Raw genomic sequence first — 25,866 nt, 5'->3', positions numbered from 1 at the left:
ACATATTTGCAGTGCTGAGAACCTCCAGAGACATTTATATCACGTGTGGGAGAGATCTGCATAAATAGCCATATTTAGCATTAATAGCCCTTTAAACAACAGAAGAAACTGTGAATTGTGTAAATGTGTAATTCTCACTGCAAAGGACAGTTAAGAAGTTGACGAGATGTCAACATCCCCCATTATGTTTGAGTTGATAATTGTTTCTTTCTTGGTAGAAAATAGTGGCTCCGAACAATGCATTGATTACAGACGATCGCCTGTATTTATCCGCTCTGTGTTCTCCTCCTCTCTCGCAGAAGCCGGTGGTTGGTCTCCGCTGGAATCGAATGCAAAGCAATGGCTGCAGATTGATTTGGGAGAGAGATTTGACATCACAGGGGCGGCCACACAGGGAAGACATGGAAGCTCCGACTGGGTGACACGCTTCAGTCTTATGTTTAGTGATACCGGACGCAACTGGAAACCGTATCATCACGATAACACCATCTGGGTAGGGTTCTGCTCTTTATCAGATTTCGTCTCTTAAACAGATGGATGATTCCAGGAGGAACGTATCATATATGAAAGTCTGGAGGTTGTTGAGTAGATGAGCTTCTGTTCTCACTATTCTATATTTTTGGATTATTAGATTATTTTTATTATCTTTTTATTTATTTTTTTTTCTAACAGATCAATATTTTTCTTGGCAAATTGAATCCTTTATTACAACTTTCCCAAAAGGCCAATGATATGGAAATGATGGAAAATTATACTGTCAAGTAGAGTTGAGCGAAACGGGTCGAACAATTTTCAAAAGTCGCCGACTTTTGGCAAAGTCGGGTTTCATGAAACGAAACCCGACCCTAGGATGAGGTCGGCCACGAGGTCGGCGACTTACGCGCCAAAGTCGCGTTTCAAAAGTTTGTTTAGCGCTCTTTTTCAGCCAATCAGGATCCACGGACACTGTTGGCAACGTGATGACATAGGCAGGGGTCGCCACCATCTTTCAGAAGGGCATGCAAGTGATTGGCTTGCTTTGGTGGGCGTCACAGGGGTTATAAAAGGGCGTGCACGCCGACCACCATCTTACTTCTGCCGATCTTAGCATAGGGAGAGGTTGCTGATTCTGTAGGGAGAGCGTTAGGCAGGGAAGAAGACAAAAAAAACTGCTTCTGCTGCTAGCGATTTTGCCTGTGCAACACACCAGTCACTGTGTGTGCAGTGCAAGGGGAGGCTATATTGTGGTGGATCAGAGGTGTTGGTTGTTAGGCTGCCTTCTAAGGCTTCCTGACAGCTGCATTGCTGTTTCCCCACTGCTCTGCAAACTGCTTTTTTAAAAGCAATCCCAATTTTTTTTTGTCCTGCAAAGGTACTGAGCGTGCATTTATTCACACCATACAGCGGTGTACGCTCCTCACACCGTACCGTGTAACGGCTGTTATCACAGCCACAGTGAAGCTATCTGTGTGTCACTGTGGAAGGATAAGTGGAGGACTTGTTCCGTTCTTACAGTCCTACTCTCTAGGGAGATTCCTATTCTGCCCAATTCTACAATTCACTTTTTTCACACCTGTGCCATCGAGCCTGTGACATAGCGCTCTGATATTCAGTGGGCCTCACACAATCCAAAAGTGTCCAGTGTCCACAAGTGTCTGCAGAAATTCAAAATCTCCCTTATCCTGTAGTCACTTTTTTCACACCTGCTGCATCGAGCCTGTGACATAGCGCTCTGATATTCAGTGGGCCTCACACAATCCAAAAGTGTCCAGTGTCTGCAGAAATTCAAAATCTCCCTTATCCTGTAGTCACTTTTTTCACACCTGCTGCATCGAGACTGTGACATAGCGTTCTGATATTCATTGGGCCTCACACAATCCAAAAGTGTCCAGTGTCCACAAGTGTCTGCAGAAATTCAAAATCTCCCTTATCCTGTAGTCACTTTTTTCACACCTGTGCCATCGAGCCTGTGACATAGCGCTGTGATATTCAGTGGGCCTCACACAATCCAAATGTCCAGTGTCCACAAGTGTCTGCAGAAATTTAAAATCTCCCTTATCCTGTAGTCACTTTTTTCACACCTGTGCCATCGAGCCTGTGACATAGCGCTGTGATATTCAGTGGGCCTCACACAATCCAAGTGTCCAGCGTCCACAAGTGTCTGCAGAAATTCAAAATCTCCCACAAATTCAAAATCTCCCTTATCCTGTAGTCACTTTTTTCACACCTGTGCCATCGAGCCTGTGACATAGCACTGTGATATTCAGTGGGCCTCACACAATCCAAGAGTCCAGTGTCCACAAGTGTCTGCAGAAATTCAAAATCTCCCTTATCCTGTAGTCACTTTTTTCACACCTGTGCCATCGAGCCTGTGACATAGCGCTGTGATATTCAGTGGGCCTCACACAATCCAAGTGTCCAGTGTCCACAAGTGTCTGCAGAAATTCAAAATCTCCCAGAAATTCAAAATCTCCCTTATCCTGTAGTCATTTTTTTCACACCTGTGCCATCGAGCCTGTGACATAGCACTGTGATATTCAGTGGGTCTCACACAATCCAAGTGTCCAGTGTCCACAAGTGTCTGCAGAAATTCAAAATCTCCCAGAAATTTAAAATCTCCCTTATCCTGTAGTCACTTTTTTCACACCTGTGCCATCGAGCCTGTGACATAGCGCTGTGATATTCAGTGGGCCTCACACAATACAAGTGTCCAGTGTCCACAAGTGTCTGCAGAAATTCAATATCTCCCTTATCCTGTAGTCACTTTTTTCACACCTGTGCCATCGAGCCTGTGACATAGCGCTGTGATATTCAGTGGGCCTCACACAATCCTAGTGTCCAGTGTCCACAAGTGTCTGCAGAAATTCAAAATCTCCCAGAAATTCAAAATCTCCCTTATCCTGTAGTCACTTTTTTCACACCTGTGCCATCGAGCCTGTGACATAGCACTGTGATATTCAGTGGGCCTCACACAATCCAAGTGTCCAGTGTCCACAAGTGTCTGCAGAAATTCAAAATCTCCCTTATCCTGTAGTCACTTTTTCACACCTGTGCCATCGAGCCTGTGACATAGCACTGTGATATTCAGTGGGCCTCACACAATCCAAGTGTCCAGTGTCCACAAGTGTCTGCAGAAATTCAAAATCTCCCAGAAATTCAAAATCTCCCTTATCCTGTAGTCACTTTTTTCACACCTGTGCCATCGAGCCTGTGACATAGCGCTCTGATATTCAGTGGGCCTCACACAATCCAAAAGTGTCCAGTGTCCACAATTGTCTGCAGAAATTCAAAATCTACCTTATCCTGTAGTCACTTTTTTCACACCTGTGCCATCGAGCCTGTGACATAGCGCTGTGATATTCAGTGGGCCTCACACAATCCAAGTGTCCAGTGTCCACAAGTGTCTGCAGAAATTTAAAATCTCCCTTATCCTGTAGTCACTTTTTTCACACCTGTGCCATCGAGCCTGTGACATAGCGCTGTGATATTCAGTGGGCCTCACACAATCCAAGTGTCCAGTGTCCACAAGTGTCTGCAAAAATTCAAAATCTCCCAAAAATTCAAAATCTCCCTTATCCTGTAGTCACTTTTTTCACACCTGTGCCATCGAGCCTGTGACATAGCGTTGTGATATTCAGTGGGCCTCACACAATCCAAGTGTCCAGTGTCCACAAGTGTCTGCAGAAATTCAAAATCTCCCAGAAATTCAAAATATCCCTTATCCTTTAGTCACTTTTTTCACACCTGTGCCATCGAGCCTGTGACATAGCACTGTGATATTCAGTGGGCCTCACACAATCCAAGTGTCCAGTGTCCATAAGTGTCTGCAGAAATTCAAAATCTCCCTTATCCTGTAGTCACTTTTTTCACACCTGTGCCATCGAGCCTGTGACATAGCGCTGTGATATTCAGTGGGCCTCACACAATCCAAGTGTCCAGCGTCCACAAGTGTCTGCAGAAATTCAAAATCTCCCAGAAATTCAAAATCTCCCTTATCCTGTAGTCACTTTTTTCACACCTGTGCCATCGAGTCTGTGACATAGCACTGTGATATTCAGTGGGCCTCACACAATCCCAGAGTCCAGTGTCCACAAGTGTCTGCAGAAATTCAAAATCTCCCTTATCCTGTAGTCACTTTTTTCACACCTGTGCCATCGAGCCTGTGACATAGCGCTGTGATATTCAGTGGGCCTCACAAAATCCAAGTGTCCAGTGTCCACAAGTGTCTGCAGAAATTCAAAATCTCCCAGAAATTCAAAATCTCCCTTATCCTGTAGTCACTTTTTTCACACCTGTGCCATCGAGCCTGTGACATAGCACTGTGATATTCAGTGGGTCTCACACAATCCAAGTGTCCAGTGTCCACAAGTGTCTGCAGAAATTCAAAATCTCCCAGAAATTTAAAATCTCCCTTATCCTGTAGTCACTTTTTTCACACCTGTGCCATCGAGCCTGTGACATAGCGCTGTGATATTCAGTGGGCCTCACACAATCCAAGAGTCCAGTGTCCACAAGTGTCTGCAGAAATTCAAAATCTCCCAGAAATTCAAAATCTCCCTTATCCTGTAGTCACTTTTTTCACACCTGTGCCATCGAGCCTGTGACATAGCGCTGTGATATTCAGTGGGCCTCACACAATCCTAGTGTCCAGTGTCCACAAGTGTCTGCAGAAATTCAAAATCTCCCTTATCCTGTAGTCACTTTTTTCACACCTGTGCCATCGAGCCTGTGACATAGCGCTGTGATATTCAGTGGGCCTCACACAATCCTAGTGTCCAGTGTCCACAAGTGTCTGCAGAAATTCAAAATCTCCCAGAAATTCAAAATCTCCCTTATCCTGTAGTCACTTTTTTCACACCTGTGCCATCGAGCCTGTGACATAACACTGTGATAATCAGTGGGCCTCACACAATCCAAGTGTCCAGTGTCCACAAGTGTCTGCAGAAATTCAAAATCTCCCAGAAATTCAAAATCTCCCTTATCCTGTAGTCACTTTTTTCACACCTGTGCCATCGAGCCTGTGACATAGCGCTCTGATATTCAGTGGGCCTCACACAATCCAAAAGTGTCCAGTGTCCACAAGTGTCTGCAGAAATTCAAAATCTCCCTTATCCTGTAGTCACTTTTTTCACACCTGTGCCATCGAGCCTGTGACATAGCGCTGTGATATTCAGTGGGCCTCACACAATCCAAGTGTCCAGTGTCCACAAGTGTCTGCAGAAATTCAAAATCTCCCAGAAATTCAAAATCTCCCTTATCCTGTAGTCACTTTTTTCACACCTGTACCATCGAGCCTGTGACATAGCACTGTGATATTCAGTGGGCCTCACACAATCCAAGTGTCCAGTGTCCACAAGTGTCTGAAGAAGTTCAAAATCTCCCTTATCCTGTAGTCACTTTTTTCACACCTGTGCCATCGAGCCTGTGACATAGCGCTGTGATATTCAGTGGGCCTCACACAATCCAAGTGTCCAGTGTCCACAAGTGTCTGCAGAAATTCAAAATCTCCCTTAGAATCATAGAATCATAGAATCATAGAATCGTAGAGTTGGAAGGGACCTCCTGGGCCATCTGGTCCAACCCCCTGCTCAAAGCAGGATTCGCTAAATCATCCCAGTCAGATGTCTGTCCAGCCTCTGTTTGAAGACTTCCATTGAAGGAGAACTCACCACTTCTCGTGGCAGCCTGTTCCACTCATTGATCACTCTAACTGTCAAAAAGTTTTTTCTAATATCTAATCTGTGTCTCCTCCCATTCAGTTTCATCCCATTGCTTCTAGTCTTTCCTTGTGCAAATGAGAATAAAGTTGATCCTTCTACAATGTGACAGCCCTTTAGATATTTGTAGACAGCAATTAAGTCTCCTCTCAGTCTTCTCTTTTGCAAACTAAACATTCCCAAATCCTGCAACCTTTCCTCATAAGACAGGGTTTGCAGACCGGTCAACATTCTGGTCGCTCTTTTCTGAACTTGCTCCAGTTTGTTGATGTCTTTTTTAAAATGTGGTGCCCAAAACTGGACACAATATTCCAGATGAGGTCTGACCAAAGAGGAGTAGAGGGAAATAATGACTTCACGTGATCTAGACTGTATGCTTCTGTTAATACATCCTAGAACTGCATTTGCCTTTTTTGCTGCTGCATCACACTGTTGACTCATATTCAGTCTGTGATCTATTAGTATACCCAAGTCTTTTTCACATGTGCTGTCACTTAGCCCTATTCCTCCCATTCTATATATGCTTTTTTCATTTTTATTGCCCAGATGTAGTACTTTGCATTTCTCCCTGTTAAAAACCATTCTGTTAGTTACTGCCCACTTCTCCAGTTATCCTGTAGTCACTTTTTTCACACCTGTGCCATCGAGCCTGTGACATAGCACTGTGATATTCAGTGGGCCTCACACAATCCAAGTGTCCAGTGTCCACAAGTGTCTGCAGAAATTCAAAATCTCCCAGAAATTCAAAATCTCCCTTATCCTGTAGTCACTTTTTTCACACCTGTGCCATCGAGCCTGTGACATAGCGCTGTGATATTCAGTGGGCCTCACACAATCCAAGTGTCCAGTGTCCACAAGTGTCTGCAGAAAATCTAAATCTCCCCTGTCCTATAGACACCTTGTACCTTGTTTTACATTACTATATAGTTTGTAGGATTTTGTCTACATTTCTACCAAAAATGAGGAAGGCTGGTGGAAGAGGCCGTGGAATTGGGCGGGGGTTGGCAGCTGGTAATGATGGTGTTGGTGGTGGATCTGATGGTAGTGGCAAAAGCAAAATAGGACCGAATGCAGGAGGTGTTGAGCCTGCGTCATCGTCTGGCTCCATAAGGCTTCGAAGGCTTAGTTTTCTAGGAGTTGGCAAACCGCTTTTAAAGCCAGAGCATCAGGAAAAAGTTTTGTCTTACATTGCTGACTCAGCCTCCAGCTCTATCACCTCCTCTTCTGAAGTTGTAAAAAGTAAAAGCACTGAGTCGTCATTGGAGGCTCATGTTCATGAACCACACCTTTCCTTGTGTCCTTCACCACAACCAAGATTGAAGGATGACGCAGGCCATACTACTGATTACTCCATGGAGCTGTTTTCACATACCATGCCTGGATTATCAAGTGAAATGGTGAATTACCCAGGCCAAGATGAATCTGACATGGAGTGCACTGATGCACAGCCGCTGATAGATGATTCTGCTGGTACATTCACTCAGAGCACTACATTGTCCTCGCAGTGTACAGAGCCAGATTCTGACCCTGATGAGACTCAGGTGCCCCTTCCCGCACACTATACCACCATACACGGTGACACAGAGGAAGGTGCACATGACATTGAAGAGGAGGTGATGGATGACCCAGTTGTTGACCCAGATTGGCATCCATTAGGGGAAGAGGGTGCTGCTTCCAATAGCTCAGATGAGGAGCATCCACCGCAGACATCAACATCGCAACAGCTGTTATCTGGCAGGCCCGGAGCACTCCAAAGACAGGTTCCAAAAATCAAAAGAGTTGCTGGACAGCTTGTCCAGAGGGTCAAAACATCACAGCATGCTAGGCCGCAAAATGTCTGCCAAAGTAGGAAGAGTGCAGTGTGGCACTTTTTTGAACAAAATCCTTATGATCAGGCCAAGGTTATCTGTAAGAAGTGCGCAAAGACCTTTAGCCGAGGGAAAAATCTGAAAACTTTGAATACCAGTTGCATGCTTAGACATTTAACCAGCATGCACTTGCAAGCGTGGACACAACACCAAACCTCAAGTGCCACATGTGCAACTGATCACAAAGAAGGTAGTCAGCAACGCTACATTGTTTCCCCCACTGTAAGCCCACCGGTTAGCACAGCAGCAAATGTTGAGGTGTCGTTGCAAGGCCACAGCAGTCAGGGAATCCCACTGTTATATCAACTAAATACTGAATCTAGGCCATCAGAAAGAACACCAACTCCATCACCATCATCAACCCTCTCTCAGTCCGCCCTGTCCACCACTACTTCCACCATATGCAGCTCTCAAGTCCAGCTCACCCTCCCAGACACTATGAGTAGGTCAAGAAAGTACTCAGTCTCTCATCCACGTACACTGGGTTTGAACGCCCACATTGCCAAACTAATCTCATTTGAGATGATGCCCTATCGGTTGGTGGAAAGCGCAGCTTTCCGCGAACTCATGGCCTATGCAGTACCACGCTATGACCTACCCAGTCGCCACTTCTTCTCTCGCAAAGCCATCCCAGCCCTCCACCATCATGTGAAAGACCGCATTGTCCATGCACTCAAGCAGTCAGTGAGTGGAAAGGTGCACCTCACAACTGATGCATGGTCCAGTCGGCATGGCCAGGGCCGTTACGTGTCCATCACTGCGCACTGGGTTAATGTGGTGGATGCAGGGTCCACAGGGGACAGCAGTGGTGGGACAGTGCTGCCTAGCCCACGGTATAGGAAACAGTTGGCTGTAGGCGTTCGACCCTCCTCCTCCTCCTCCAGAAGCGACAGCTCGTCCACAGAGCGCAGTCGTACGAGCACTCCATCTGCAGCTGCCACAGTTGCACACGATGTGTCCCCCTATCGAGCAGCTAGTGGAAAGCGTCAGCAGGCTGTGTTGCAGATGATGTGTTTGGGCGACAGACACACAGCCAAGGTGCTGGCCAAGTAATTGAAGCGACAAACTGAGTCATGGCTGGGCAGTGTACATCTTGAGGCAGGCAAGGTAGTTAGTGATAACGGCCGTAATTTTGTGGCAGCCATAGCCCTTTCAAAACTCAGCCACATACCTTGCTTGGCTCACACCTTGAACCTGGTGGTGCAGTGCTTCCTCAAAAATTATCCGGAGTTAACAGCCCTGCTCCATAAGGTGCGAAGACTGTGCGCGCACATCCGCCGGTCGCCTGTACACTCCGTTCGTATGCAGAAGCTGCAGCGATTGCTCCACCTTCCCAACCACCGCCTCATTATCGACATTGCAACAAGGTGGAACTCCACACTGCACATGGTGGAGCGGCTGTGCGAGCAGAGGCAGGCCATAATGCATTTGTGGGAGGATACACGGCCAGGCACTTTGAGAGCAGACATGGAGTTGACAGGTGTGCAGTGGTCGAAGCTGAAAGACCTCTGTAAAGTCCTTCAGTGTTTTGAGGAATGCACACGGCTGGTAAGCGCAGACGACGCCATCCTAAGCATGAGCATCCCACTTATGCGTCTGCTCATGCAAACTTTGATGCACCTTAAGGAGCAGGCGTCTGCAGCCAATGTTGACGAGGAGGAAGAGGTGGAGGGAATCCTTGATGACATTCAGCCATTGTCTGCTCAGGGACCTCTTCTAGACGAGTTGGAGGAAGAAGAGGAGGAGGAGGATGATGATGGGGATGATTACTTAGGGGAGGAGTGTGACGTCTGCCTGCGGGTCTGGGCTGCAGCCAGGCAACACCCCGAGAAACACTGATACCCTTTACCCCTATACAGGGATCTGGATTTATAGCAGAGCCCAGGAGGCGCTGTCTGAGTAGGAGCAGTGACCAGAGCAGGACGGTCGCCAGAAAGGTGTTCCAATACGGGACACAAACGTGGAGATATGCAAGTCTAAACCAGTCGGACAGCAATGGTACAAAAACGGTAGACAGAAGCAGAGTCAGATTCAGGCCGAGAGTCATAAACCAGGAGAGTAGCAGAGGTACAGAATCGTTAGGCAGAGGCAGAGTCAGATTCAGGCCGAAAGTCATAAACCAGGAGAGTAGCAGAGGTACAGAATCGTTAGGCAGAAGGAGAGTCAGAAGTCCAGGTCAAAGTCAGAGTCAGTCAGAAAGTAATTCGCACAGTAACACACGGGGGGGAACCAAGAATATATCCGGCGGCTTGCAAGACCAGTCCCAAGGTATTTCAGGGATCAGGTCACCCCTCATAGGTTCCTGAACTGATGATGTCATCAGTACCGCCCCCAGGACCAGGCCAGATGGAGATGCAGTAACCTCTTGATGACTGACAGAGGGGCGGAGCCTGCGTCCACCAGATGCCTGCGCAGGTGCCCTTACTCTGTCAGCACCATAACTCCCGGGCGAGCCATAGCGCCTCCTAGTGACCACGACAGGAGCAGCAGACCCAGAATTTAACGGCGACGTGACAGACCGGCGCCTCCTAGAGGCTAGAGCCGGGACAGTAGGCTCTGAGCCTGACGTGACAGAACCACGGCCCCTTCCAGTGGCCGAGGCAGGAACAGCCGTCCCTGAGTCTGACGATAAAGTGGCGGTACGGCGCCTCCTAGTGGCCGCGACCGGAACAGCAGGCCCTAAGTCTGGCGGAAACGTGACAGTACCCCCCCCTCCAAGAGGGGCCTCCGGACCCTCAAAACCCGGTTTATCAGGGTGAAGGAGGTGAAACCTTCTAATCAACCCCTTGGCATGAATGTCACTAGCGGGGACCCAGGACCTCTCCTCTGGGCCATAGCCTTTCCAATGAACTAAATATTGCACAGACTTTCTCACTAAACGGGAATCAAGGATGCCCTGGACTTCGTACTCCAAGGCACCCTTGACCAAAACTGGAGGAGGAGGGGATTGGACGGGACAAATTGGGGAGCGGTACACCTTGAGAAGGGATTTGTGGAAAACATTAGGAATTTTAAAAGCCTGAGGGAGCTTTAAACGAAAGGCTACCGGGTTAATTACTTCTAATATCTCGTAGGGACCAATAAACCTGGGCCCCAGTTTGGCAGACGGCACCTTAAGCTTAATGTTTCTGGTAGACAGCCAAACTTTGTCCCCAACTCCTAGGTGCGGCCCCGTGGACCTCCGTTTATTTGCGGCCGAAGCCTGCCTGACCTGGGACCCTTTCAAGTTTGTGTTCACCTCTGACCAGATTGTCCTTAAGTTACGTATGGAATTCTCTACTCCCGGAAGCTCCGACATCTTGGCCGAAAAGGAACCAAAACGTGGGTGCAAACCATGATTGCAGAAGAACGGGGTGGTTTTGATAGATTCCTGGTATTGGTTATTTAGAGCGAACTCAGCTAATGGGAGATGTTCCGCCCAATCAGACTGATGTTCCGAGACATAGCAGCGAAGATATTGCTCTAGAGCCTGGTTGGTACGCTCCGTTTGACCATTGGTCTCAGGGTGGTAAGCGGAGGAGAAGGATAATTCAATACCAATACGTTTGCAGAATGCCCTCCAGAATTTGGAAACAAACTGGGTACCTCGGTCGGACACGATATTCTCTGGAGCGCCATGCAGCCTTATCACATGAACAATAAACAACTTACTCAGAGTTTCTGAATTAGGTAATCCAGAGAGGGGAACGAAATGACATTGCTTACTGAACCTGTCCACCACCACCCAGATACATGTTTTCCCCTCTGAGGGTGGTAGGTCAGTAATGAAGTCCATGGAGATGTGGGTCCATGGACTCTCTGGAGCGGGCAAGGACTGGAGCCAGCCAGCAGGCCGATTGTGAGGGGACTTGGCGCGAGCACAGATTTCACAAGCTAGTACAAAATCCTTGCAGTCCTTAACTACCGTTGGCCACCAAAAACTCCTAGTCACCAGTCTGGCGGTATTATTGACCCCAGGATGGCCTGCCAGGACAGAGTCGTGCGACTCCTTCAGAACTTGTAGGCGAAACGGCGCTGGAACAAACAATTTCTGGGGGGGCGTCGAGTCAGGGGCTGGTTCTGGGGATCTACGGATCTCCTCCAGAAGGTCCAGAGACACAGCCGACACAACAATACCATTGGCCAGTATTGGAACTGGCTCCGAGTCCTCAGCCTGTGAGGGGCAGAAACTTCGAGAGAGAGCATCAGCCCTCACATTTTTGGTACCAGGACGAAAGGTTATTAAGAAGTCAAACCTAGAGAAGAACAAGGCCCACCTCGCTTGTCTAGGATTTAATCTTTTAGCTGACTCCAGGTAAGTCAGATTCTTGTGATCTGTAATCACAGTGATCTTATGTTTGGCGCCTTCGAGGAAGTGGCGCCATTCCTCGAAGGCCCATTTGATAGCCAATAACTCCCGATTACCTATATCGTAATTTTTCTCAGTGGGAGAGAATTTGCGGGAGAAAAAGGCACATGGGCGAAGCTGAGTGAGTGATGCAGTGCCTTGCGACAGCACTGCTCCCACTCCGACCTCAGAGGCGTCCACCTCTACAATAAACGGGCGGTCCAGATCAGGCTGAACCAAAACTGGGTTGGCTACAAAGCACTCTTTTAACAAAGCAAAAGCCTGAATTGCCTCAGGGTTCCAATTGGTCACGTCTGCCCCTTTTCGGGTCAAATCCGTGAGTGGTTTAGCAATTTCGGAGAAACCCCTGATGAATTTTCGGTAATAATTTGCAAACCCTAAAAATCGCTGCAGCGCTTTTAGCGACTTGGGTTGCACCCAAGTTTTAATAGGTTGGATCTTGGCAGGATCCATACGGAAGCCTGTGCTTGAAACCACATATCCTAAAAATTGTACCTCCTCCGCAAAAAAAACACATTTCTCCAGTTTAGCGAACAGGGAGTGTTCTCGCAGTCTCTGCAGTACGGAGCGAACGTGCTGAGCATGTGTCACAGGGTCAGCAGAATAAATCAAAATGTCATCTAAATACACGACGACATACACCCCACAGATGTCCCTGAAAATGTCATTTACAAAGTGCTGGAACACAGCAGGTGCGTTACTGAGTCCGAAGGGCATTACCAGGTACTCAAAGTGGCCAAGAGGGGTATTAAAGGCTGTTTTCCACTCATCCCCGTCTCTTATGCGGACTAGATTGTATGCCCCCCGGAGGTCCAGTTTAGTAAACCAACGGGCTCCCATTAGCTGATTAAAAAGATCAGGGATGAGTGGAAGCGGATACTGGTTCTTAATGGTGATTGCATTCAATTCCCGGTAATCAATGCAGGGTCTGAGACCACCATCTTTCTTTTCTACAAAGAAGAAGCCAGCTCCAACTGGTGAAATGGACGGTCTGATAAACCCTTTTCTTAGGCTATCCGCTATGTACTCGTTCATAGCCTGACGCTCTGGACCTGAGAGATTAAATATTCTCCCTTTTGGGAGACGGGCATCTGGAATCAGATCTATAGGGCAATCATACTTTCTGTGAGGGGGTAGCTTTTCAGATTTTGCAATAGAGAAGACATCCTCAAAATCTCTGAAGGCAAACGGTATGTGGAGGGGTTTAACTTTAACTTGATTTACTGTTAGCGACATGCAGTTTTCCTGACAGTGTGAACTCCAGCGTATAACATCGCCTAGGTGCCAGTCGATGACTGGGTTATGCTGGCGTAGCCATGGCATCCCCAAAATGACTGCAGCAGACAAATTATCCATCACAAAAAATGAAATAACCTCGGTATGCAATGCTCCCACCGACATAGTGATTTTGTCAGTAACAAATTTAACCCCCTCCTGGACAATAGATGTGCCATTAATAGCCGTAGTTTTTATAGGGGCATTAAGTCTTAATAGGGGTACACCGAGACTTTTAGCAACCAAAGAATCCATAAAATTCCCTTCAGATCCACAATCCACATATGCGTTCACACACTGAGATTTCTGACCAAAAGAAAGGGCAATAGGCAATAAAACTTTAGCCGCATCTGCGGGCAATACCTGTGCCCCTGGGCAACCATAGCCAGAGTTGCCCAGAGGCCGATGTCTCAGTAGTATGGATCTCTGACGCTCAGCTCTCTCTCTGAAGGCTCCAGACTGCAGCATACTGGTGCAGGAAGATGAAAGTGCTCCTTCCGGCTGTGCACTGAACCAGGTGTTTAGGCCAGAAATCAGCTCAGTCAGAAGAAGGGAGAGAAAAAAAAAAAAAAAGTTCAGGGAGACTGCTTTTGTATATGGTGGATATATACACAAGAAGCAGTTTTTTTGTACGTGGCCGGATATAAGGTGACGTCTGCCTGCGGGTCTGGGCTGCAGCCAGGCAACACCCCGAGAAACACTGATACCCTTTACCCCTATACAGGGATCTGGATTTATAGCAGAGCCCAGGAGGCGCTGTCTGAGTAGGAGCAGTGACCAGAGCAGGACGGTCGCCAGAAAGGTGTTCCAATACGGGACACAAACGTGAAGATATGCAAGTCTAAACCAGTCGGACAGCAATGGTACAAAAACGGTAGACAGAAGCAGAGTCAGATTCAGGCCGAGAGTCATAAACCAGGAGAGTAGCAGAGGTACAGAATCGTTAGGCAGAGGCAGAGTCAGATTCAGGCCGAAAGTCATAAACCAGGAGAGTAGCAGAGGTACAGAATCGTTAGGCAGAAGGAGAGTCAGAAGTCCAGGTCAAAGTCAGAGTCAGTCAGAAAGTAATTCGCACAGTAACACACGGGGGGGAACCAAGAATATATCCGGCGGCTTGCAAGACCAGTCCCAAGGTATTTCAGGGATCAGGTCACCCCTCATAGGTTCCTGAACTGATGATGTCATCAGTACCGCCCCCAGGACCAGGCCAGATGGAGATGCAGTAACCTCTTGATGACTGACAGAGGGGCGGAGCCTGCGTCCACCAGATGCCTGCGCAGGTGCCCTTACTCTGTCAGCACCATAACTCCCGGGCGAGCCATAGCGCCTCCTAGTGACCACGACAGGAGCAGCAGACCCAGAATTTAACGGCGACGTGACAGACCGGCGCCTCCTAGAGGCTAGAGCCGGGACAGTAGGCTCTGAGCCTGACGTGACAGAACCACGGCCCCTTCCAGTGGCCGAGGCAGGAACAGCCGTCCCTGAGTCTGACGATAAAGTGGCGGTACGGCGCCTCCTAGTGGCCGCGACCGGAACAGCAGGCCCTAAGTCTGGCGGAAACGTGACAAGGAGGATGCATCTCGTGGGGCAAGTGAAAATGTTGGCGTGGCAAGGTCTGGTACAGGGTTTGTGCGTGACTGGAGGGATGTGGATTTGCCAGAAAGTGCTCCTCCAACCAGCACTCGCAGTGCATCATTGACACCGGGAACATTGGCCCACATGTCAGATTATGCCTTGCGGATCCTAAAAAGGGACCCCCGCATTGCCAAAATGATGAACGATGATTACTACTGGTTGGCCAGCATCCTGGATCCACGCTATAAAGCCAAATTACAAAACATCATGCCACAGGAGAACCTTGACCTAATATTGGCTAATAAACAAGCAACTCTGGTAAATCGGTTGCTTGAGGCATTCCCAGCACACAGCAGCGGTGATGGTTCTCACACGAGCCGTACGGGCCGGGGGCAGCTTGGCAGAGGTGTTCCTGGTGCACACAGCAGAAGTGGCGTTGGAGACAGGGGTTTCATGACAATGTTGTGGACTGATTTTTCAAGTACCGCTCACACAACTGGTAATACAGCATCGATGGAAAGTGACAGGAGACAGCAGTTGTCAACTATGGTTACAAACTACTTTTCCTCCCATATCGATGTTCTCCCACACAGGTCATTCCCCTTTGACTATTGGGCTGCTAAACTGGACACCTGGCCTGAATTGGCACAATATGCCTTACAGGAGCTCGCTTGGCCAGCTTCAAGTGTGCTATCGGAAAGAGTCTTCAGTGCAGCTGGATCAATCCTGACAGAAAAAAGGACCTGTCTGTCAACCCAAAATGTGGATGATCTAACCTTCATTAAAATGAACCATGCATGGGTTTCCAAGGATTTTGTCCCACCTTCCCCTGATGACACATAGGGTGACAGAAAAATGGCTTGCTTTGGTCCACCTCTTCCTGGGACTTGACCTATTTCGCCTTTTGCATCGGCTGAATGTCCAACATCAACATATGCCACTTTCTAAAACTTCCTAACTGTGCTGCCTCCCCCCCATGGCCGGGGTCACCACCTAGCGCACGACACCGTGCGAGTGCCGTTGCCCTGGAAAGGTGGGTTGGCCGACTCTTGGGCGCGGGCACTGGCACAGGGTCCCTCATAGTGCAATCAAGTGTCTCTGACGGTGGTGGTGCACACCCGCCGTCAGACACACCGCCGTACTATGAGGGGCCCAGTGCCAGTACCGACGCACACGAGTGGGCCCCCCTTGCTTGGGCAGGGCCCCAGCATTTGCAATCTTTACCTCTCCCTGCTCCTCCGCTGTGTAGTCTGGGCCGTCAAATCCATACTGTGCCTGACACCGTCTGAGCCTGCCTCCTGATGTATAGACATATCTTTTGAATGTGTATGCTATCCATACATGTTATCCGGGGATACGGTACCCTTTCTCACCTTTGTGCAATCACTTGCAAGCCATACTGGGCCTAACACCGTCTAAGCCTGCCTCCTGATGTATAGAAATATCTTTTGAATGTGTACGCTATCCGTACATGTTATCCGGGGATACGGTACCCTTTCTCACCTTTGTGCAATCACGTGCTAGCCATACTAGGCCTAACACCGTCTGAGCCTGCTTCCTGATTTATAGACATATCTTTTGAATGTGTACGCTATCCATACATGTTATCCGGGGATACGGTACCCTTTCTCACCTTTGTGCAATCACGTGTAACCCATACTGGGCGTGAGAATGGCTGGCGAGCTGTTAAGCAAGCTACAGCACCTGTGGTTTGCACACGTAAGTTTTTCATTTTTTTCAGGAATGACGGTTAGGCCTAATTCCGGAACTGCGGTTGACCTGCACTTACTGGGAAATCATCGTTTGCGAGTAATAATTGTAATCCGTGATCCCCATCACTAACGTTGTTCAGCGGGTTATCTGCACCTGTAAGCGACAAACGCTGGCCTTTTCAGTGTAGCGCACATGCAGCCACGGACATGTAAGGGCATGACACACCAGTTATTGGCCAATCTCATGTGCCAGAGCCTCACGTGTCCCTCTAGTAAGCCGGACTCGGACCGCGGGGCATGATGGAGTCTCGTTCGTTAACGGAATTAAGCTTGCAATGTGTGCATCTGTTCTGTAGCTGGCATGGTTGAGGTTGCCCGTGTTGAGTCAAATTACGCCATAGGCTCCACTCCTGGTGGTGCCCTTCTGGACATTCCTTTAAGGTTCAGCTTTGCAACCATACTGCCCACGTAAAACAAACACTTTGCCTTCATGAACGCTGTTTGGAGGGTCATGACTCGTGGGAATAACGCCGCCCAATCAGTTAACCTGCTAGAGAGATCCTTCGTTGCTCCCAAGCATGACATCACACTCCCTAGGAGGAAGGTAATGCCACTGTGGCGACCGTACTCCTGGGGGCGACACAAGTGCACTGATGCCCAGCCACTGCTCGATGAATCTGCTGGTACATTGACCCAGACCACTACATTCCCCTCGCACGCTACCCGGCCTGAATCTGACCCTGATGAAACTCAGGTTACCCTTCCCATATACAGTTCCATCTTACACGGTGACAAAGAGGAAGCTGCAGATGAAAGTGCAGGTTCGGCCCACCCGCCTTCAGACACACCACCGTACTATCAGGGGCCCTGTGCCAGTGCCGTCTCCAGCGAGTGGGCCCCCCTGCTTGCTCAGGATCATAGCACTTGCAAGGTTGAAATACTGTGCAGTGAGATGGAAGATGGGGACGACGAGGAGTCCAGACTAGTACAGGGATTCCCTAGCGAGGAGACTTATTTGATTGTTTTCAATGTTGGGACAGCAATTTTTGGGGAGCACTATACTCTGGAGAATGATAGATGGGGCCCACCATACACTGGAACATTCCAAAGGTGGACATCAGACACTGGAGCAGCATTTACAGGGCCCATTGTACACTAGAGCATTAGAAATGGGGCCCATTATGTTTGGAGCATTATTTGGGCCCATAAGACAGTGGAGCTTCATCTATGGGGACCAACATATACTGTAGCATTATGTGGAGCTCATCCTATACTGTTTCAAACATTATATGGGACCAATGATTCTGTATGGAGAAATAGATGGGCCTCGACATGAGATGTAAAAAGTGAAGTATTTTTCATTGTACTATACCGCTATTTCTCTGCCGTATCGGAGCATGATGAGTTGTGGTATTATGTGTTAAAGGGGTGCTCTTTCGCCCAGGGCACATGAAAACCTGGAGCCAGCCCTACCCCCCCACAACTTTAGCCAAATAACCCCCATTTTTCAGTGCGTAACTTGTATTATGAAGTTAATTAAGGTTGACCAGCTTAAGTAAGAAGAATTGATGCTTTTGGCATTCAAATGGGCACTGTAGGTGTGTTTCCTGTCCTCCTCTCACTGCCGACTTTTATTCCCCATTGACTTACATTGGGTTTCGTGTTTCGGGACGACCCCGACTTTTCCCTATAATCGGCCGATCTTGCTCGACCCGACTTTTGGAAAAGTCGAGTTTCACGAAACGAAACTCGACCATAAAAAAACAAAAGTCGCTCAACTCTACTGTTAAGGCTATTTTCTGCTTTTTTTTTTCTGCAGGCAAAACCTGCTCGAAGCTACTACAAAAAAATGCAATTTTTGCCGCGTATTTACTGCGTTTTTGTTGCCTCGTGTCCACAAAAAATCATGATGCAACTTCCTTAAGGCTTTTGCACAAGAACACAGAAAAACCTGATACCTGCGATTTATGCTGCATTTTTGCAATTACCCATTGCTTCCTATAGGTGAAAAAACACTGAAACAAGTGACATACTGCAGTTTTCAAAAATGCAGCAGCTTTTTTAAGTCAGTCAGTTTTCCAAATCAATGTTAGGACATTGAGAATCTGGAATTCCTTGCCTGAGGAGATGTTGATGGTGTAAGGAGATAGACTGGACCTCGGGTATCTGCCTGCCAAGTCCGGAACTAGAAAGACTGCATCCATTGTTCCCGAGGGGAAGCCTGAGTGGGGCGGACCTTCCCCTGCTGTGTGAGGGAAGCATGAGAGAGATGCCGCTGCCTGCTGACAGGAGGGGGTGGGGAGAGCCAGAAAAGGGCGCGCAGCAGTAGAGAGATAAAAGGAGAAAGCGCGTGAAGCAGAGCAGTTTGGCGCCAGGGCAGAGCAGCGTGCAGAACAGTGAGTGGCGCGCTCTGCTTCTCTTGTCTCCTGCACGGAGTATGGACGCTGTGACGGGTCGCATAGGGAGGGCCCTTTCATCTGCAGAGTCAAGCATGCCCAGCAGTGCTATGGAGAGAGGGACCGCTGCAGAGCTGTGCAGAGCAGAGCAGAACTGTGCAGAGCCGAGCCATATACACAGAGCTGCGCTAGCCATGCACCAAACTGGGAGAGAAGTACCATGCCCCGAGAGCACTAGCAGCGTGCCAGATAGCGCCTGTCATCGCTCACCGCGAACAGCGGGGACCAGTGAGAAAGAGATGTCCAGCGAGTCCGGTGACTGTCGGGAAGCGAAGCACAGAATGCTCTGTGTCTTTGAGTATAACACACATGCCCCATACAAGTGAACGAGGACAAGACAGACCTTTGTACCCTGACCGTGCTGTTAAACAACTCCTTGGCCACGTGGGGTCTGTACCAGATCGTGACCCCTTTTACCATCAGCCACTTTGGTCTCGCTTGACCAAGACTGTGAGGAGAGTTGTGCAGGAGTCTCGTCGCGCTTAGACAGTAGTTGTGGCCCTTAATTTTGTAGGAAACTACAGTATATGGACTAGGGGCAGTGGAAGGTACCAGAGACCGACCACTGTCACCAGAAAATGGGGGTATTGTTGTCTGGTTGACCCCATTAATAAGAACACTGCGTCGGCCGTTGCTGGCACCATTGAGATCGCAGCAGGAGCTGCAGTATTAGGACTTCCTTATACGTTTTGCTAATATTTGAACCGCTGTATGGTACTGTGCCTTTAATACTGTTTAACTCTTTACCTCTATGCTTGGAGTATTTTCCCTGTAATTAAACCTGTTAACCCTTGCTCTGCTGCCTGGGTCCCGTCACTGCATCCCGCGTTCCTGATCGTAACCTTTACAATGGCACACTCAGTCGAGGGGTTCAAGAGAGGCCTGGATGTCTTCCTGGAGCGTAACAATATTGTATCTTACAGTTATTAGGGTCTTTAGAAGGACGTAGATCTGGGGATTTATTCTGACGGCATATAGGCTGAACTGGATGGACAAATGTCTTTTTTCGGCCTTGCTAACTATGTTACTATATAGTCAGGAAAATAAAACCAAGGTGTGTGCATAAGATTTCTGAAATCTCATAGGCTCTGCTGGTACTGTAAAATGCAGCTTAAAATTTGCATTAAAAAATCAGCAAGTTGTGAACATAGTCTAATTGTCATAGTGGGTGTGTCAGAAATTAATAGTGTTTCAAAAATTTGAGAAAAAGATCAGCTCTAGTGATGAGCGGGTCAGGCAAAATTCAAATTTGCCTGTTTGAACATTTTTTTCCTGGGAGATTTAATTTGCAGACGACTTATTCTCCAGTGTCCCTTATCATGTTCTAAGGTAATCTGTAAAAAATAGCAACACCCATTTTACTCATCCTAAACTAACCTATCCAGCCACTCCACTACTCACCACCACCTGTCCAGTCCATTCCGGCATTTTCTCATTCCAGCTACTGGAATTGGAATCTTCACTCCTTTCGCTCTGTGCCAGACCGGAGGGTTGTGGGCAGATGTGCACGAGGTCCACAGTGTCACAATTTGCTTCGTGAACTTCTGCGCAAAACACTCTCAGGTGCCATGATATTCGAAAGTCCGGCACAGTGTGAAAGGTCTGAAGATACCATGACAAGCAGCGGGTTATCAGAAAATGCATCAAGGACCAGACTGATTGGGGTGCGTAGTGGAGGGGCCTGAAAAAGTGAGTGATGAGGTGAATATAACATTTTTTTGAATTTTATAATTGGTTGATGGCTCATTATGGCTGAGAAAAATGGTGACCAGTGGCCGTCAACTTGCTGAATCCACAAGGAAACAAATTAGAAATAAAAGAAATTTTGGTGAATGCAATTTTTTGTAAAATTTGAGTAGAATTGAATTATGTTCAAATTTATTCACTCATCTCACCACCTTTAAAATCCTGCAGAATTGGGCTTCACTACGGCGAAGTTCACACTAGGCGTTTTTGCTGTCTTTTTAATGCTAATTTTCAGCTACGTTTTACAGTACCAGCAAAACCCATGAGATTTCAGAAATGTCAAACCTACACATTGATTTTTTTTTGCCATCAGTATTTTGTTCCTTGCATGTTTTTTCAACATAGAGCATGTCACTTCTTTCAGTGTTTTTTCAGCGTTTTTCACCGATTGACTTGAATGGATGGTGAAAAAACCGCAGGTATCATGTTGTGCTGCGTTTCTTGTGCCAAAACCTTATTCTATTGGATAGTTGTTTTTTTTTCTCAACACTAAACTTTATCAGCATGCACAAGAGACAAATCTAGAATGCCAAAACCGTCGCAAAAAAACGCATCAAAAAAGGCTACAAAAAGTGCAAGAAAGCCAAAGAAAACCAAGAAAACATATTTCATTTCTAGAGCTTGTTTCCTGCCATGATATCAGGTTTTACTTCAGAAAAAAAGGCTCAAAAAACGCCTAGCGTAAACTTACCTTAGGAGGCGGGACTTTTCTTGCTTGGACGTCTATTGTAAGTCAAACGAATTTTCTTAAGTTTGAAAGTTATTCACTAAACACGGGAAAGGAAATAATTCCCCATTTGCTAGGCGTCTGGCTTCAGAGACCCCCCCAACAATTCCAAGAATCAGGGCTCTTCGCCCTGTGTGAATGGAACGGTGGTTGATCATGTTCACTTCTGTTCCATGTATTCTAAGTAGGACTGTTGGACATAGCCTTCAGCTGGTCATCGGCACTATCGTAAAAATGAATGGAGCTGCAGTGTGTGTAATCAACCTCTACTCCATTCACACGTGGCTCTTTAGGTCCCAGATTTTCAGGATAGTGGAGGATCCAGCCACCAGAGCACCAGTGATCAGTAAATTGTTCTCTATCCCATGATTACGAGTTAAATTCCGAACTTGAAAATAATTTTTTAAGCAACGTGGAAAGGTTTTCCTGGAGGAACTTACTTCCCAGTCCAAGTTTGATAGGACCTGAGGTTAGAAAGCTTTGATGTCAGAGGTGCATTTTGCTTGGAAAATGTATTTGGATTATCCCTGAGATTCACCATACAACATAGTAGTGATAATGCTATCTTGGACAATTTTACGTGCTCACTTGCCTGAGGGAATATTGGAATAGACAAAGCTCTTGTGACAGCATTTAAATAGCTGTGGAAGGGGGTTTGTGTGAATTATGCAGGACTAAGGCCCCAATTCATCAAAGTGATTACTGAAAACATTTAGAAAAGTCTCAGATTTTGCGAATTTTTACAATGCGAGGCTGCACAAAAATGTGGATATCACTGACATTTTTTCAACCGTTGTGTCCTGCACCGCCAAATCCTTCCGTCATTTGCATCTTTTTTAAAGTCTGTCTTCAATGCGTTTTCCTGTTTGTTTTTTATGTTACCCATAGTGGGCAGTGTGTAGGTTTTCCAAATGTTTTTGCATGATCTATCATTTGTTAAATTTTCAAAATGTCACAAAATGTGTGCCTGCCAGTTGTTTTAGCGTAAATTTTGCTCAGGTTTGTGCTAAAAAAATGCAATAGCGGCAAAGAATACTGCACAAAATTTGTCAGAGAAAATAAGAAAAAATTCTGTGTGGAGAGTCTGTTTCTAATTAAAAGGTAGAGATTAAAACTGGGTCATAACTAGGACATGTCCTTTAGAGACTGTTCACATGTGAAGTTTTTGTATCGCTTTATGCGCAAGAATATAATTACTATAATACTGCTCCTTATGTACAAGAATATAACTACTATAATACTGCCATCTATGTACAAAAATATAACTACTATAATACTGCTCCTATGTACAGGAATATAACTACTATAATTATGCCCCTATGTACAAGAATATAACTACTATAATACTGCTCCTATGTACAAGAATATAACTGCTATAATACTGCCCCTATGTACAAGAATATAACTATTATAATTCTGCCTCTATGTACAAGAATATAACTTCTATAATACTGTCCCTATGTACAAGAATATAACTACTATAATACTGCCCCAATGTACAAGAATATAATTACTATAATACTGCTCCTATGTACAAGAATGTAACTACTATAATACTGCTCTCTATGTACAATGTACAAGAATATAACTACTACAATACTACCCCTATGTCCAAGAAAATAACTACTATAATACTGCCCCCTATGTACAAGAATATAACTACTATAATTCTGCCTCCTATATGCGAGAATATAACTACTATAATACTGTCCCTATGTACAAGAATATAATTACTATAATACTGCTCCTATGTCCAAGAAAATAACTACTATAATACTGCCCCCTATGTACAAGAATATAACTACTATAATTCTGCCTCCTATATACGAGAATATAACTACTATAATACTGTCCCTATGTACAAGAATATAATTACTATAATACTGCCTCTATGTACAAGAGTATAACTACTATAATACTGCTCCTATGTACAAGAATATAATTACTATAATACTGCCTCTATGTACAAGATTATAACTACTATAATACTGCTCCTATGTACAAGAATATAACTACTATAATACTGCCCCCTGTGTACAAGAATATAACTACTATTATACTGCTCCTATGCACAAGAACATAACTACTATAATACTGCTCCCTATGTACAAGAATATTACTACTATAATACTGCCTCCTATGTACAAGACTATAACTACTATAATACTGTCCCTATGTACAAGAATATAACTACTATAATACTGCCTCTAATGTACAAGAATATAACTACTATAATACTGTCCCTATGTACAAGAATATAATTAATATAATACTGCCTCTATGTACAAGAATATAACTACTATAATACTGCCTCCTATGTACAAGAATATAACTACTATAATACTGTCTCTATGTACAAGAATATAATTACTATAATACTGCCCCTATGTACAAGAATATAACTACTATAATACTGCCTCCTATGTACAAGAATATAACTACTATAATACTGCCCCCTATGTACTAGAATATAACTACTATAATACTGCTCCTATGTACAAGAATATAACTACTATAATACTGCTCCCATGTACAAGAATGTAACTACTATAATACTACCCCTATGTACAAAAATATAACTACTATAATACTGCTCCCTGTGTACAAGAATATAATTACTATAATACTGCCCCCATGTACAAGAATATAACTACTATAATACTGCTCCCTATGTACAAGAATATAACTACTATAATTCTGCCTCCTATGTACAAGAATATAACTACTATAATACTGTCCCTATGTACAACAATATAATTACTATAATACTGCCCCTATGGACAAGAATAGAACTACTATAATACTGCCCCTATGTACAAGAATTTAACTATTATAATTCTGCCCCTATTGTACAAGAATATAACTACTATAATACTGCTCCTATGTACAAGAATATAACTACTATAATACTGCTCCTATGTACAAGAATATAACTACTATAATACTGTCCCTATGTACAAGAATATAACTACTATAATACTGCCCCAATGTACAAGAATATAATTACTATAATACTGCTCCTATGTACAAGAATGTAACTACTATAATACTGCTCTCTATGTACAATGTACAAGAATATAACTACTATAATACTACCCCTATGTCCAAGAAAATAACTACTATAATACTGCCCCCTATGTACAAGAATATAACTACTATAATTCTGCCTCCTATATACGAGAATATAACTACTATAATACTGTCCCTATGTACAAGAATATAATTACTATAATACTGCCTCTATGTACAAGAGTATAACTACTATAATACTGCTCCTATGTACAAGAATATAATTACTATAATACTGCCTCTATGTACAAGATTATAACTACTATAATACTGCTCCTATGTACAAGAATATAACTACTATAATACTGCCCCCTGTGTACAAGAATATAACTACTATTATACTGCTCCTATGTACAAGAACATAACTACTATAATACTGCTCCCTATGTACAAGAATATAACTACTATAATACTGCCTCCTATGTACAAGACTATAACTACTATAATACTGTCCCTATGTACAAGAATATAACTACTATAATACTGCCTCTATGTACAAGAATATAACTACTATAATACTGTCCCTATGTACAAGAATATAATTAATATAATACTTCCTCTATGTACAAGAATATATAATACTGCCTCCTATGTACAAGAATATAACTACTATAATACTGTCTCTATGTACAAGAATATAATTACTATAATACTGCCCCTATGTACAAGAATATAACTACTATAATACTGCCTCCTATGTACAAGAATATAACTACTATAATACTGCTCCCTATGTACAAGAATATAACTACTATAATTCTGCCTCCTATGTACAAGAATATAACTACTATAATACTGTCCCTATGTACAACAATATAATTACTATAATACTGCCCCTATGGACAAGAATAGAACTACTATAATACTGCCCCTATGTACAAGAATATAACTACTATAATACTGCCCCCTATGTACTAGAATATAACTACTATAATACTGCTCCTATGTACAAGAATATAACTACTATAATACTGCTCCTATGTACAAGAATGTAACTACTATAATACTACCCCTATGTACAAAAATATAACTACTATAATACTGCTCCCTGTGTACAAGAATATAATTACTATAATACTGCCCCCATGTACAAGAATATAACTACTATAATACTGCTCCCTATGTACAAGAATATAACTACTATAATACTGTCCCTATGTACAAGAATATAATTAATATAATACTTCCTCTATGTACAAGAATATAACTACTATAATACTGCCTCCTATGTACAAGAATATAACTACTATAATACTGTCTCTATGTACAAGAATATAATTACTATAATACTGCCCCTATGTACAAGAATATAACTACTATAATACTGCCTCCTATGTACAAGAATATAACTACTATAATACTGCTCCCTATGTACAAGAATATAACTACTATAA

The 25,866-nt window shown here is 45.1% G+C and overlaps 1 protein-coding gene across 1 annotated transcript in view; it reads left to right on the top strand.

Moving 5' to 3' along the window:
• Positions 1–25,866, top strand: part of LOC141082763 (contactin-associated protein-like 5) — a 581,387-nt gene that overhangs the window by 117,164 nt on the left and 438,357 nt on the right. The window contains exon 3 of the mRNA XM_073566679.1: positions 300–493. Within this exon, the coding sequence (XP_073422780.1) occupies positions 300–493 (194 nt within the window). The remainder of the gene's footprint in view (positions 1–299; positions 494–25,866) is intronic.

This window comes from Dendrobates tinctorius, unplaced genomic scaffold (genome assembly GCF_039654945.1).
Source record: "Dendrobates tinctorius isolate UK_male_01 unplaced genomic scaffold, ASM3965494v1 ptg000019l, whole genome shotgun sequence".
In the NCBI taxonomy this organism is placed as follows: Eukaryota; Metazoa; Chordata; class Amphibia; order Anura; family Dendrobatidae; genus Dendrobates; species Dendrobates tinctorius.
Note: the sequence above shows the minus strand (reverse complement) of the source record. Positions and strands in the feature narration are given on the sequence as shown.